The 13,699-nt window shown below is 43.0% G+C and overlaps 1 protein-coding gene across 1 annotated transcript in view; it reads left to right on the top strand.

Annotated features, from left to right (window-relative positions):
- The window catches only part of csmd2 (CUB and Sushi multiple domains 2), a gene marked incomplete at both ends in the record, with an annotated part of 400,982 nt that overhangs the window by 376,604 nt on the left and 10,679 nt on the right, over window positions 1-13,699 (top strand). The window contains 6 exons of the mRNA XM_083776184.1: window positions 2,324-2,503; window positions 3,866-4,039; window positions 5,084-5,257; window positions 7,830-7,903; window positions 12,006-12,117; window positions 12,389-12,568. Coding sequence (XP_083632310.1) covers window positions 2,324-2,503; window positions 3,866-4,039; window positions 5,084-5,257; window positions 7,830-7,903; window positions 12,006-12,117; window positions 12,389-12,568 — 894 coding nt within the window. The remainder of the gene's footprint in view (window positions 1-2,323; window positions 2,504-3,865; window positions 4,040-5,083; window positions 5,258-7,829; window positions 7,904-12,005; window positions 12,118-12,388; window positions 12,569-13,699) is intronic.

Here is a 13,699-nt window from a genome sequence, read left to right as displayed (position 1 = left end):
TAAGATATGTTTCAATGTCGGGTTATAACTGGTTGTCGATGGTGATGTAATTAGGATATGTTTCAGTGTCGGGTGAATTAAAGGTAATGTCTGCATGTATACATGTATGTATTCTGAAAGCTATCTTTATTACTTCACCATCAAAAGCCAGTTATAACCCGGCATTGATACATACATACAATTACGTCACCATCAATACCTACCAAGCATACACGTGCATTCGTACCAGCACGACCACAGTTTGCGCGCTCTGCTTGCGCAAATTAAATAAAATACATCAATAGAATCATCCAGCAGCAACAACATTGTAACCAGAAATCAGCATGATGGGTGAGCTAGCTTTTGGGGGCCCTAACTGGCTCACAGGGGTCCTTCGGGGAAACTGGGCCGCGTGGTACTGGGTTTGAGGCCCTGACAAGGGCTCCTGGGGCCATTTATTGTAAGCACGCTATTTGCTTACAATAAAAAGCGTGCTACGGGGGTCCCAAAAAATGAGCAGCCCAGGGGCCCTCGGTCAGTCCCTGCAAAGTTGAGATGGGCATATCTGACATCGGTGAGGCTCTAGTGGAATTTGCCCGCTTCACCACCTGACTGACTGTCATACAGAACAGGCAGGCAGTGTTGATTTTGACATTTTTATATTAGTTTTAGTCATAGTCTCTTGAATAGTTTTCATTTAGTTTTAGTCACCTGGTGTTACAACATATTCACCTCTAGCCATACATACAAGGATCCTTCACAAAATATCCATTTTCATGTATAATATCCACTTCAATCAGTACTTGTAGAATTTCTCTATACATATCCTGACGGAGAAAGTAAGTTTCTCCATTTCGTATATATGTTCTTTACAATGTAAAAAATAATCCATCACCACACCCCATCAGCCGTTCTGTTGACTGTGCTTCATGCTGGTTCCCTGTTTCCCCAACATAGGACCCTTAGAGTATACTCTCCCCAGACTTAGAGCATGTTGCCAAAATCAGGACTTGATACTGGGCTTAGACTCCTGTGCCGTGAGACTTGATTCTGCTTATTAAAAAAACTCCATAGTGTAGTCAGAGAATGAAGCATTTTAATTATTGCAAATGCAGTAGCTTTTCACTTTTCTGCAACAGTTCCAACAGTTCCAGTTTATTCTACCAATTAAGAGCACCTTGTTGGAGATTTCCACTCTGGCCAAACAGATGCACTCCTTCCTCTCTCTCTTTTCAACAAAGCAACTTGAAATGTCACAGCACACAGATGATGCATGCTGGAGATAGGAAACCTGTCTCCAAATGTACCCGGTCTCACGCAGACACTGTGAAATAGCATGGAATTGCAAAACCCCCAGAAACGTACATACAGCATGACACTGAGATCCTCCCCATAGACAATGACAGAGGGGCGCCGTCTCTACCCAACTGGAGCCCCATGAGACACCACTGAGCGGACCTAAAGGGCCGCGAGTAACGGTAGCGCTGAAGTAATTGAAGTGTTGGTGGGTTGCTAGGAAGCAGGGATCACGCAGCGTTTGAGATGGTTTTAAGCCATTTACACCATGAGGACACATCTGTGTCTTATAGCTTGTAACCACTTTAACCATTATTTTAAACTTTAGCTGTTGAAGAAATAGCAGGTCTACAAGCTCACAGCACCGCACAGAGTGCCACGCTACGAGCTTGTAATCTGCTATTTTTGAAAATCGTGAAAATGTGTGCAAATCTTTGAATAATATATTTGTTCACAGCAAACATTTTACCTCAAATCTTTGCTTCTGGGGGGTCTCTGGAACAACATATTTTCAAATGGGTGTCGGCGGTCAATTACATATAATTGTTGGGGTCCTTGACATGAAATAGTTTGAGAACCACTGACAGTTTTTCATAAAACGGTTAGGATTTAGAAGAATTAGTTTTGATTTAATGGGTTAAGTATTTTGTTTACTCTTTTGTATTCCACCCTAAGTGCATGCATATTGATTTACCGCCTTAACAAATACAATCAAAAGCTAAGCAAATTAAATCATCATATAATGTGGCTCAGACATGATGCTAGCAAACCGTGTCAACGATGGCGGATTTAATTGGGGCATTTCATTCAGGGAGTGATTTGTGCCATCCGTCGTCTTTTCATCTGCATCCGTCTATTGTGTCGTCGTCGTCGTCCCCACACTTAATGTCTAAATGAGAGCTCAGCCCTTTCTGTTTACTTTGCTTTGATTCTCTCTCCCCCAACTCTCTCTCTCTATCTCTCACACTTGCACGCACACACGCACATGCAAAACACACGTCTAGCTAACTCTGACCTCATTCCTCTCCACCTGTCCGTCTCTCTGCAGTGATAAACTGCGGCGACCCGGGGGTTCCAGCCAACGGCGTAAGGTTGGGGAGTGACTTCACGTACAACAACAGCGTCAGCTACCAGTGCACGCCGGGCTTCACCATGGACACCGACCGCGCCTCCACGCTCACCTGCACCAAGGACCGCACCTGGAACGGCACCAAGCCCCAGTGTAAAGGTACCGACTCCTGCTTTGTTTTCGTCGACTACCTTTTTTCACTGACTGGGCATTTGAGCTGCGGACCATTTGATGAAATTAACCCTTTCAGATCCAAAACGTTTTTTTTCCTTTTCTGTTGGATAAGATTCTGTATTATATGGTACCATTTGGAGAGATAACAGGCATTTGATTAGAAAAAAAAAACATAAAAATAACAATTCTTCTACATTCTCTAATTGTGTAGACTTCTTGTAAATTAAGTGATGCAGATGTTTAACAATAATTTAACTCTTGAGAGTGTACAATGAAACCAAATGGACCCATAAGGGTTAATTTGGTTTCATTTTCCACTCTCGAGTTAAAGATCAATAAGGGTCCATTTGGTTACCAACTCCATCATTTAGCTGGGGACCACCTGGAACCCCCTCAAGGACCACTGGACCAATGGTTGAAAACCACTGTTTTATATCGATTATGATGGATCAGGTCGTGATACTACTTACATTAGCATTGGGCTGCTACTGTAGCTGCTGTTGTCAACAACACTGGGGCGTGGCATCTTGAATTTCTCCTGCACCCCCACGTGCCCACTCTGATCTGTTTCTTTCAATCGCCTTCATCTCCAATCCCTTGTCCCATGGCATATCTGGTCAAAACAAGGTTTATTCCACGGTCTCATAGCCGACGCTGTGATCCTCACGATGAGGCTTTCTCGTCACCGATCGCAAGACCGGAAGTGGATGTGACAACACACACAGTAGTAGTAACATGTCTAGCATCCAGTCGAGCGTTTTCACTCTTCAAAATAAGGGTTGAACTGGGGGGGAAATCCTGGCCAGACGAGGTGAATTAATGAATGAATCCTGGCCATACGAGGTGAATTAATGAATGAATCCTGGCCATACGAGGTGAATGAATGAATGAATCCTGGCCATACGAGGTGAATTAATGAATGAATCCTTGCGGGTAAAGTGTTTAACACAACGCCATGGAGAGCATTACTCTGATTATACTCCTGGAAGTACAGCAAACGAGGGAGGAAGGAACACCAGATCATTGTGTTCCTTTCAAGGCCGCCACGGCATTCTGAATTATTATAATTTCACTCCGCTTCCACATTCTGCTCTGAAGTATCCGTTATGTAACCCGCTCGAGAGAAATCAAAGCAGAGAGCACCCCCAGCTGAAAGGTAAAGCAATGCCATATTTATAGCCGAAAGGCTCACAATGCGTCACAAAATGTGATGCGTTTGTGTGAGCTATAGATTGAGCTATTTTTGGCGCGGAACACCGCCACGTGGTACAAATGAGACTGGAGGTCATGCGAGCTCTTGCCGTAACACACGACACGTTTGTGTTTCTGCGGCGTCCCTCCATCCAGCCATCGTGTGCACGTCTCCGCCCGTCATCCCCAACGGGCAGGTCGTGGGCACCGACTTCACCTGGGGCTCCAGCATCAGCTACTCCTGCAACCAAGGCTACCAGCTCTCCCTTCCCACGGTCCTCACCTGCCAGGGCCCGGGCAACTGGAGCGGAGAGAAGCCCCAGTGCTTCCGTGAGTGCAATTGACTTATTATTAATTTTTGTCCTTGATTAATAATAAACGGCGGTTCATGTATAATGCATGTCGTCGCTGTCGGGTGGAAACCTTAAGTACTTTCAAAACGGACGTTCCTTTTTTATTACACATTTTGAAATGGTGAACATAGCCGATCTCCAAGCTCAATGCGAGGCATGTAGCATTGATGTTTGTTTTGCACTGAAATTGAAAACTAAAATTTTGTCGCTCGGATTTAGCAAAATATGAAAGCCAACAAGGTTAAAGGTCACTGCAGACTGTTGCTTTTTTGTGGATATTTTGAGGCGTTTTCCCTGCTGACTTTTCTGGAAAAACGCACCAGTCTGCAAGGACGTTTTTACTTATATTGATTTGGATGCTCTGCAATGTATTATCAGTGACCATCAGACACATTTAAAGGATGGTCATTTCATCGTCTACTCAGGCTTATGTGAACATCCCAGACAGTTTTTAAGTTGCTTTTTTCAGTATTTAGATTTTTGATATTAATCTTATACAGATTCATTGTAACTTCAAATTCTATTTTAACCATGATAGATTCATCGATTAAAAAAATAAAATATATATATTCTTCTGATATTGTCCTTCTGATACTAAGAGGTGTGGTTTTTCATTTACATTTAAAACGCGCACGCGCGCGCACGCGCGCACACACACACACACACACACACACACACACACACACACAGTTACAACTAAAGAGAGACAAGTTGGTTACTTCACATTTCACATGTCATACACACATAATAATTGATAATGGTTTGCTTGACCTCAGAACTCAGATGCTAAGAGTGTTTTATTTTCCATTACTGTAGATAGAATGCAACTTAAAAACTGTCTGGGATGTTCACATAAGACTGAGTACTACACTAGGAAATCACCAAAAGTTTTTTTGGAGTATCCCTTTAAATCCCTTTAAATTTGAGACTATTAAAATCATCTCAAATTTCAACTCTCTCTCTCTCTCTCTCTCTCTCTCTCTCTCTGTCTCTCTCCCTCTCTCTCGTCCCCTCTGTGCAGCTGTGTTCTGTGGGGACCCGGGCATCCCGGCGGCGGGCCGGCGGGAGGACCGAGGCTTCACGTACCTCTCGTCGGTGTCCTTCTCCTGCTCCCCTCCTCTGGTGCTGGTGGGCTCGTCCCGGAGGTACTGCCAGTACGACGGCAGCTGGAGCGGCACGCAGCCCTCCTGCATAGGTGAGCTCTTTTATCCCGTTGACCCATTTACGGTTACCATCCAGCCACTCTGCCCCTGAGCCACCGGGCGGCGGTGGCTCAGGGTAGAGTGGCTGGATGGTAACCGCAAGGTTGCCTGTTCGATCCCGGGCTGTTGCACACCGGCCGCGTTTTCGGAAAACCGATAGAGAAACGCTCAAGTGTCCTTGAGCAAGACTCTGAACTCCTAATTGTTTCTGATGTGCATGTCGGTGCCTTGCATGGTTTCCGCCGCCATCGGTGTATGAATGTGTGTGTTTGAATGGGTGAATTGATGTACAATCTTTGTAAAGCGCCTTGGATAAAGGCGCTATATAAATGCACCATTTACCATTTAGACCTGAGACCAGATTCTACAAAAAATGTCTTCTAAATCTGACAGTTTTCTGGAAAAACCTATGTTTCTATGTCAGTGGTGCTCAAACTATTGCATGTCAAGGAGCCCCAGATTTATATGTAATTGGCCGCCGACCTCATCTGAAAATATGTTGTTCCAGGGACCCCCCCCCCCCCCCCCCAGAAGCAAAGATTTGAGTTAAAAATGTTCGCTCTGAAAGAATATATATTCAAAGATTTGCACCACATTTTCACGATTTTTCAAAAATAGAAGATCTACAAGCTCGTAGAGCGGCACTCGGTGTCGCGCTACGAGCTTGTAGATATGCTATTTCTCAAAAGCTGAAGTATACTGTAACATAATCCTGAATGGGTTAAGACCCGAGACCATGGATTCTACAAAATGTCGTCTTCTTTTCTGAAAAAAACCCCCCATTATCAGTAGTGCTCAAACCTTTTCATGATGAGGACCCCCAAAAGTATGTGTTTTCGGCCGTCAACCTCCATCTGAGAATATTTTGTTACTTCCAGGGAAAGAATATATATTCGAAAAATATCAGATCTTAGCAGATACGAGCTTATTATCTGCTATTTTTCAATAGCTAAAAGGATACATTATTGGTTAAAGTGATGAAAAGATAAGTTGCGTGTTATTTATTTGAGATTACTCCGTTGATGTTGTTGCTCATGACTTTGATTTCCCCTTACAAATGCTGACTATTTCACAGGGAATGTTGAGTGTTCTCAAATTGGCCTCTCAGATAGTTTGCTGCCCCGAGAGAGGCACTGATGAAAGCCATATTAACTCTCCGGTATGGAAAGGACCCGCCAGAGAATGCAGTGTAAGCCCCTGATTTAAGTGACCGCATTGTAATACAAGGCAAGGCAAGTTTATTTCTATAGGACATTTCAGCAACGAGGCAATTTAAAGTGCTTTATGCCATAAACTAGGCATGAATCACTTAAACCCTATATACAATTTCCAATTTAGACATTTAGATGCTCTTTATCCAGACTCCAGAGCGACTTGCAAGCAAGGTAAACATAATAAAATGCAGAGAGACAGTGTAGTGCCTCAGTAAACTATAGGATCACAGGTTAAGCAATAACCTAGCATCAGTATAAAGCAATAAAGGCTGCTATTATCTGTACATCAAAACTATAAGATACCAGGTAAACAAACCTAGCATCTGTCTACATACAGTATGTCTGTCTGTCTGGTACTAAAGACACGCAACATAGGGCCCACAGAGCATTAAGCGAGTGCAAAAGAAACCAATATGATAAGACATTTGAATGAAGTACTGTAGGTAGGTAGTGGATAGATGCACACATTACACACTTAGAAGGCATGCAGCGTTGAGAATGGTGAGTGAACCACAGGGGTGTGACAGATGAGATAACTACACTTTAGAAAGAAGCCCCCCAAAAAAACGCAAGTCGCAACTACCAATATTTACAAGCAACTATGCAGAAAAACAAGCCCAACATCGCTTAGGATATTAGTGGACATGCACTGAGCTATACCACTAAAGGTACAACAGCTTACATAAGTTGTAATTGTACCTCGTCTAATGGATCAACATAATGTGGACTGGTGGGGTGATAATGTAATGGAACACATCCTTGGCTGCAGACTTTGGTAATTGATTAAGAGGGTTTGTGTGACTGTGGAGTGATACGGCCTGAGAGCTTGTCATTGTGTTGTAAGCTGCACGGAGCAAGGATACAGACTAGCCACCTCACATCACCGACGGGCTTACTAATGAATCACTTTGTGGGATTTATGTGTCTATGTGGGTGTGTGTTGCTCTATGTGTGTGTGTCTGTGTCCTTGGGTGTGTGGATTTGTGTGTTTCATTCGCCTGTTCAGTGTTTGTGTGCGTGCGGGAGAGTGTGTGTGTGTGTGTGTACGTGCGTGTGTGCGCGCGTGCTTACTCGCATACAGTATGCGTATGCACAGTGTAGCCAGCATTTGTAAATGTATGACCTTCACACTATGCAATTGCAGCCCCAGGCCTGACTAGATATTATGTGTGTGTGTTGTGTGTGTGTGTGTGTGTGTGTGTGTGTGTGTGTGTGTGTGTGTGTGTGTGTGTGTGTGTGTGTGTGTGTGTGTGTGTGTGTGTGTGTGTGTGTGTGTGTGTATCCATTAAACATTATAAACAGTTCACATGATAAGATCGTGTTGCAAATGAACACGGTTTTGTTGTTTCAGACCCGAGTCACACCACCTGCGGTGACCCTGGCAGTCCCCTGTTTGGAAGTCAGAACACCAGTCAGGGCTTCCAGGTGAGAATAACAGAACATACTTCACTATCCATTTGTAACTCTGAGGGTGAACACATTTTGTACTCTCTCTCGCGGCTAAACAAACAACATGATTTTACCGTGTAATTAAGTCTATTACAGGCAATGAATGAGTCGTGGCCATACATCTCGCGGAGGAGTTTTCATAGCACCGTGCTGTGCTGACTTGATGACGTATTAGAACTTTGAAAACCCCAAACTTATCCTGCTTCTGGACACGAGTCATTTTCCCTGGGTTTCGTTTATAGGCAACAGATTGGTTACTGTGCAAGCATACTTAGTTGACAAAATCATATCAGTAAGCCCCCGTTCGCAAAAAGAACATCCTGTGCTAATGCGGCACATCTGCTCTGCTCTCATTCAAATCCGAATCCATGTAACACGTTTAGGTGGGATCCAAAATGTTACACACACAAAAATCAACACTCTAAAATGCCATGGTAAATGGTGCATTTATATAGCGCCTTTGTCCAAGGCGCTTTACATAGATTGTGCATTACATTCACCCATTCACACACACATTCATACACCGATTGCGGCGGAAGCCATGCAAGGTACCAACCAGCACATCGGGAGCAATTTGGGGTTCAGTGTCTTGCCCAAGGACACTTCGACATGTAGACAGGAGGAGACGGGATTCGAACCGCCGACCCATGGATCATGGGACGACCTGCTCTACCTCTTGAGCGACAGTCACGACAGTGCATGATGATGCCATGTATACTACTGTGGTACTGCATGATGACTAAGGCTGATTTGATAACTAGGCCATGTACTGTACATGCATCGCATATGCAATTTATAATGTAGGCATTATAGCAGGCACTCTTATCCAGAGTGACACAAAAGATCAGAGAAAATGGCAGTAGCATCTATCTCTATGTTACCAGCAGCATGTCCACCAAACTACAGCTTCATTCACCAAGTGCGTGAGGCTAAGAAAGGAGGTGGACTTGCCAATATTTTCTCTAACAGTTTAAAAATCAAGCCTTTGGCCCTCGGCAATTTTTTATCTTTTTAGTACCAGGCCACTACACTGGAGAGTCAATCCTCTGTGCCATTAATTAGTATTTATCGTCCTCCTAAATCAAGTAAAGCCCTGTTCTTAACCGAACTTTCTGAGCTTTTATCTATTTGTTCCACGAACTATGATAAAACTCTGATTATAGGTGATGGCAATTTGCATGTGGACAATGCCTCAGACAGCGTGGCTATGGACTTCCTACAACTATTACATTCTTTCGACTTTACTCAGCATGTTGTTGGGCCTACTCATAAACATGGGCACACTCTGGACCTGGTGATTTCTAGAGGGCTGAACATCACTATGGAAAGGACTATTGAAAGGCCTGAGCTATCAGACCACCATTTGCTGTGTTTTAATATGACTGTCTCTGATCTAGAGAAAAACATCACTGAATATACCATAACAAAGCGTTTTTTTAGCTCTTCTGCAGCCGACGAGTTCTCTCGTCATCTGCCCCCCCCCCTGCCCGATACTCCCCCAGTAAATGATATGGTTCAAATGTTTAATCTTAAACTAGAGTCAGCTCTTGATATAGTGGCTCCTTTGAAAACAAAAAAGAAACATAACACCAGAGTGACGCCCTGGTTAAATGAGCATACACGCTCACTGAAGCAAGAATGTCGTAGAGCTGAGCGAGCTTGGAGAAAAATTAACTCACCACCCACCTAGAGATTCTTAAAAACTCAACAGTCGCCTATAACAAAGCCTTGCGTCTAGCAAGGCAGGCATATTTCTCTGGCATTATTAACGAGAACAAGAAAAATGCCAGAGTCCTATTCTCTACCATTGAACGACTTTTAAACTCCCCCCCAGTCCTACAAGCAGTCATTCCCGGCCTCTAAAGCTAAGTGTAATGAGTTTGCATGCTTTTTTGATAACAAAATCTTTAACATTAGAGCTGATATTATGAATGGTGCTGCTACTAGCGCAAACCTTCAAACAGCAGCTAATGGTCCCAGGGTAGATCTCTCCAGGGGGAGCCCATTATCGTTTTGCGCAATTGATGAATACGAACTCCGCAAAACCATATCACAGATGACATCTTCCTCCTGTTCATTGGATACAATTCCCACCACCTTTCTCAAAGAGGTCTTAGACAGTGTGATTGGAGATATCCTAAAAATTGTAAACAGCTCTCTACAATCAGGCGTCTTCCCAGACTCACTGAAGACTGCCGTAGTTAGGCCCCTACTCAAGAAACACAATCTTGATCCCTCTGTTTTGGGTAACTATCGACCCATTTCAAATCTACCCTTTCTGGGCAAGGTTTTAGAAAAATGCATCTCTCATCAATTGGATGTATTTCTACAGAACAATAATGTGCACAACAAATTCCAATCTGGCTTCAGGAAAAGTCACAGCACAGAAACAGCACTTGTAAAAGTAATGAATGATCTTAGGGTGTCTGCTGACAAGAAACATGTATCCGTTCTCTTACTTCTAGATTTAACGGCTGCATTTGACACGATTCAATTTTAATACAGCGTCTGGAGCACTGGATAGGCCTGTCTGGTACGGCCCTGTCCTGGTTCTCCTCCTACCTTTCAAACAGAAGTTACTTTGTCAATCTAGCCGAGTTTGACTCAGACAAACACGACATCAGTTCTGGTATTCCACAGGGCTCGATTCTTGGTCCTCTGCTGTTCTCCTTGTACATTCTGCCATTGGGTGAACTCATTACCAATCACGGAGTCAATTTTCATTTCTATGATGATGAATCCCAACTATATCTTTCTGTGGCCCCAGATGATCCCTGTGCTTTAGACCCGCTGTTGACCTGTCTGTCTAGCATCAAATGTTGGATGAGTGAGAACTTTCTCAAGCTAAATGAGGATAAGACAGAAGTTCTCATAATCGGTTCTAGCGAGCAAAAATAATCAATAATTAGCAGACTTGGCAACCTGACTGTAGAAAGTAACAGTACAGTAAAGAACCTGGGGGTTTTTATTGATTCTGAATTGAATTTTAATTCACACATTAATCATGTTACCAAGATTGCCTTTTTTCACCTTAGAAATATTGCACGAATCAGAGCCTATTTGTCCTTGGACGATGCAAAAACGTGAATCCACGCCTTTGTTTTTTCTCGGCTTGACTACTGCAATGCACTCTTTTCAGGACTGCCTAAGAAAACGACTGACAGATTACAACTTGTCCAAAATGCAGCAGCTAGAGTTTTAACTAGAACTAAGATGAGAGAACATATTACTCCAGTTTTGGCATCACTGCACTGGCTTCCGGTTGTTTTTAGGATTGATTTTAAAATTCTGTTACTTGTCTATAAAGCTCTCAATGGTCTCGCACCTCTGTACCTCTGTGACTGCCTACCTAGATATGTCCCTAACCGCCCCCTCAGGTCCTCCAATGCTGGCCTACTTGAAGTGCCTAAAAGAATGTGCACAAAAAAATATGGTGAGGCGGCCTTTTGCTTCTACGGCCCAACAGCCTGGAATAAACTTCCATTCGAGCTCAGACACGCACCCTCTGTAGACATTTTTAAATCTCAACTCAAGACTCACCTCTTCACCCTTGCTTTTAGTTGAGTTTTACTATGCACGTTCCTACCCTGCCCTGACTGATTTGCTGCATGTGGTGTTTTTATTTATTATTATTATTATTATTATTATTATTTATTATTATTATTTTTTTTTTTTATGTTCTTATATTCAATTTTGTTCTCTGCCATTGTTCTATCATTTTAACTACTTGTGTTTTATTGTATTTTATTTTTGTGTCCTGCCCTGTGAAGCACCTTGAGCTGCATTTATGTATGAAAGGTGCTATACAAATAAAGTTTATTATTATTATTATTATCTTAACACCATTCTATCTACAGTAATAAAATACTCTTAGCGTCTGAGGTCAAGCAAACCATTATCAATTATTATGTGTGTATGACATGTGAAATGTGAAGTAACCAACTTGTTTCTCTTTAGTTGTAACTGTGTGTGTGTGTGTGTGTGTGTGTGTGTGTGTGTGTGTGTGTGTGTGTGTGTGTGTGTGTGTGTGTGTGTGTGTGTGTGTGTGTGCGCGCGTGTGCACGTTTTAACCCTCCAGATCAGCAGCATTGTGTTCTTCAACTGTAGGAAGGGTTATTTGCTGCAGGGTTCCATCTCGCGCACCTGCCTGCCCAACCTCACCTGGAGCGGCTTCCAACCAGAGTGCATCGGTCAGTACACACACACACACAAACACACACACACACACACACACACACACAAATCCTGTCTACATACATAATTATTTTATCCATCCCAACTTAGCACCATCTCTGCATCGTGTCCTTTTGTCTCCATCTATCCATCCATCCATCCTTTGCCCTGTAACTGCGACCGGACCAATAAAGGTCCATCTTTCCACCTATCTGTCCATCCATCCTTTGCCCTGTAACTGCGACCGGACCAATAAAGGTCCATCTTTCCACCTATCTGTCCATCCAGCCCACCACTGCAGCCAGCCGGAGCTGCCAGTCCAGGCGGACGTGAGTGCCATCGAGCTGCCGTCCCTGGGCTACACCCTGATCTACACCTGCCAGCCGGGCTTCTACCTGGCGGGCGGCTCCGAGCACAGGACCTGCAGGTCGGACGGGAGCTGGACGGGGAAGCCTCCGCTCTGTGCGGGTAAGCCGAGTGGTTGGGAGTGGTTTGAATGTGTGTTTCTGGTGTCTAAGCAGATAAGCAAATGCTTTATACGCAGTGTTATAATGAGATAATGTGACTGTACAATCCTATCATATTTGGCAGTTCTGTTCCTCAACGCTCAGGTTATGAATGAATTATAAGGAGAAAGCCACACTAGTTATGGGTAGCTTCTTCAAACAGTTAGCGTTTCAACGCCAGTGGTAGGAAAACAAACACAATGTCAGAAATACTGTAAAAGTCCGGGAATACAAAATTGTACAAAAGTACAGAAGTATTGGTATCAGTAATTAATTTACCCAAAGTAGAAAGTACTCATTATGCAGAATGTCCGATTTCACACATTTTCAAATGTATAAAATCTTATGAAAATAGCAGATCTACAAGTTCACATGCGAGCCTGTAGATCTGCTATTTTCAAATGGCCGAAATGTATATATTAAATGTATATAGGGTTGAAGTGGTTAATGTAGTCTATGTTTTGTAATAATGTGTGTATAGGTTGTGCATAGGAGTAGAGGTAAAAGTACTGGAAATACTCCAGTAAAGTAAAGAAATTAATGCCTCATAATTGTACTTAAGTAGCCTACAGTACTTGCACCACTTTTCAACGCATATTTAATTTAAATAATGTGTTAAGGTTATTTATTTATTTAACATGAGTCATACATACACAACAGAATGTGTTGGACCAGACTTGGCAATATACTGGAACACATTTGCATCTGCAGTCCCTGGGTTAAGAGCCATGTAATACAATATACTGTTAAAAAGTTAAAAATGCAGAAGCACACAGATGCGCTTTAGTTTTCGACAATATCTTTTTATTATGCAACTAATGCGAACAGCTGGTGGCTCATCCCAGCTCTGTTGCCACATAGAATTCTAAACTAAAAGCTGCGTGCGCGCACACACACACACACACACACACACACACACACACACACACACACACACACACACACACACACACACACACACACATACATACATACATACATAACACACACACACACACGCACACACAATGAATGTTCATACTTAATTCTTTTTTTTAATTAGTATAATTTTTAGGCGGAAGTCAAGAGTATAAGTGAGCGTAAATTCCCATTC

The sequence above is a fragment of the Protomyctophum parallelum genome, assembly GCF_964188405.1.
Source record: "Protomyctophum parallelum genome assembly, chromosome: 1".
Classification (NCBI taxonomy): Eukaryota; Metazoa; Chordata; class Actinopteri; order Myctophiformes; family Myctophidae; genus Protomyctophum; species Protomyctophum parallelum.
Note: the sequence above shows the minus strand (reverse complement) of the source record. Positions and strands in the feature narration are given on the sequence as shown.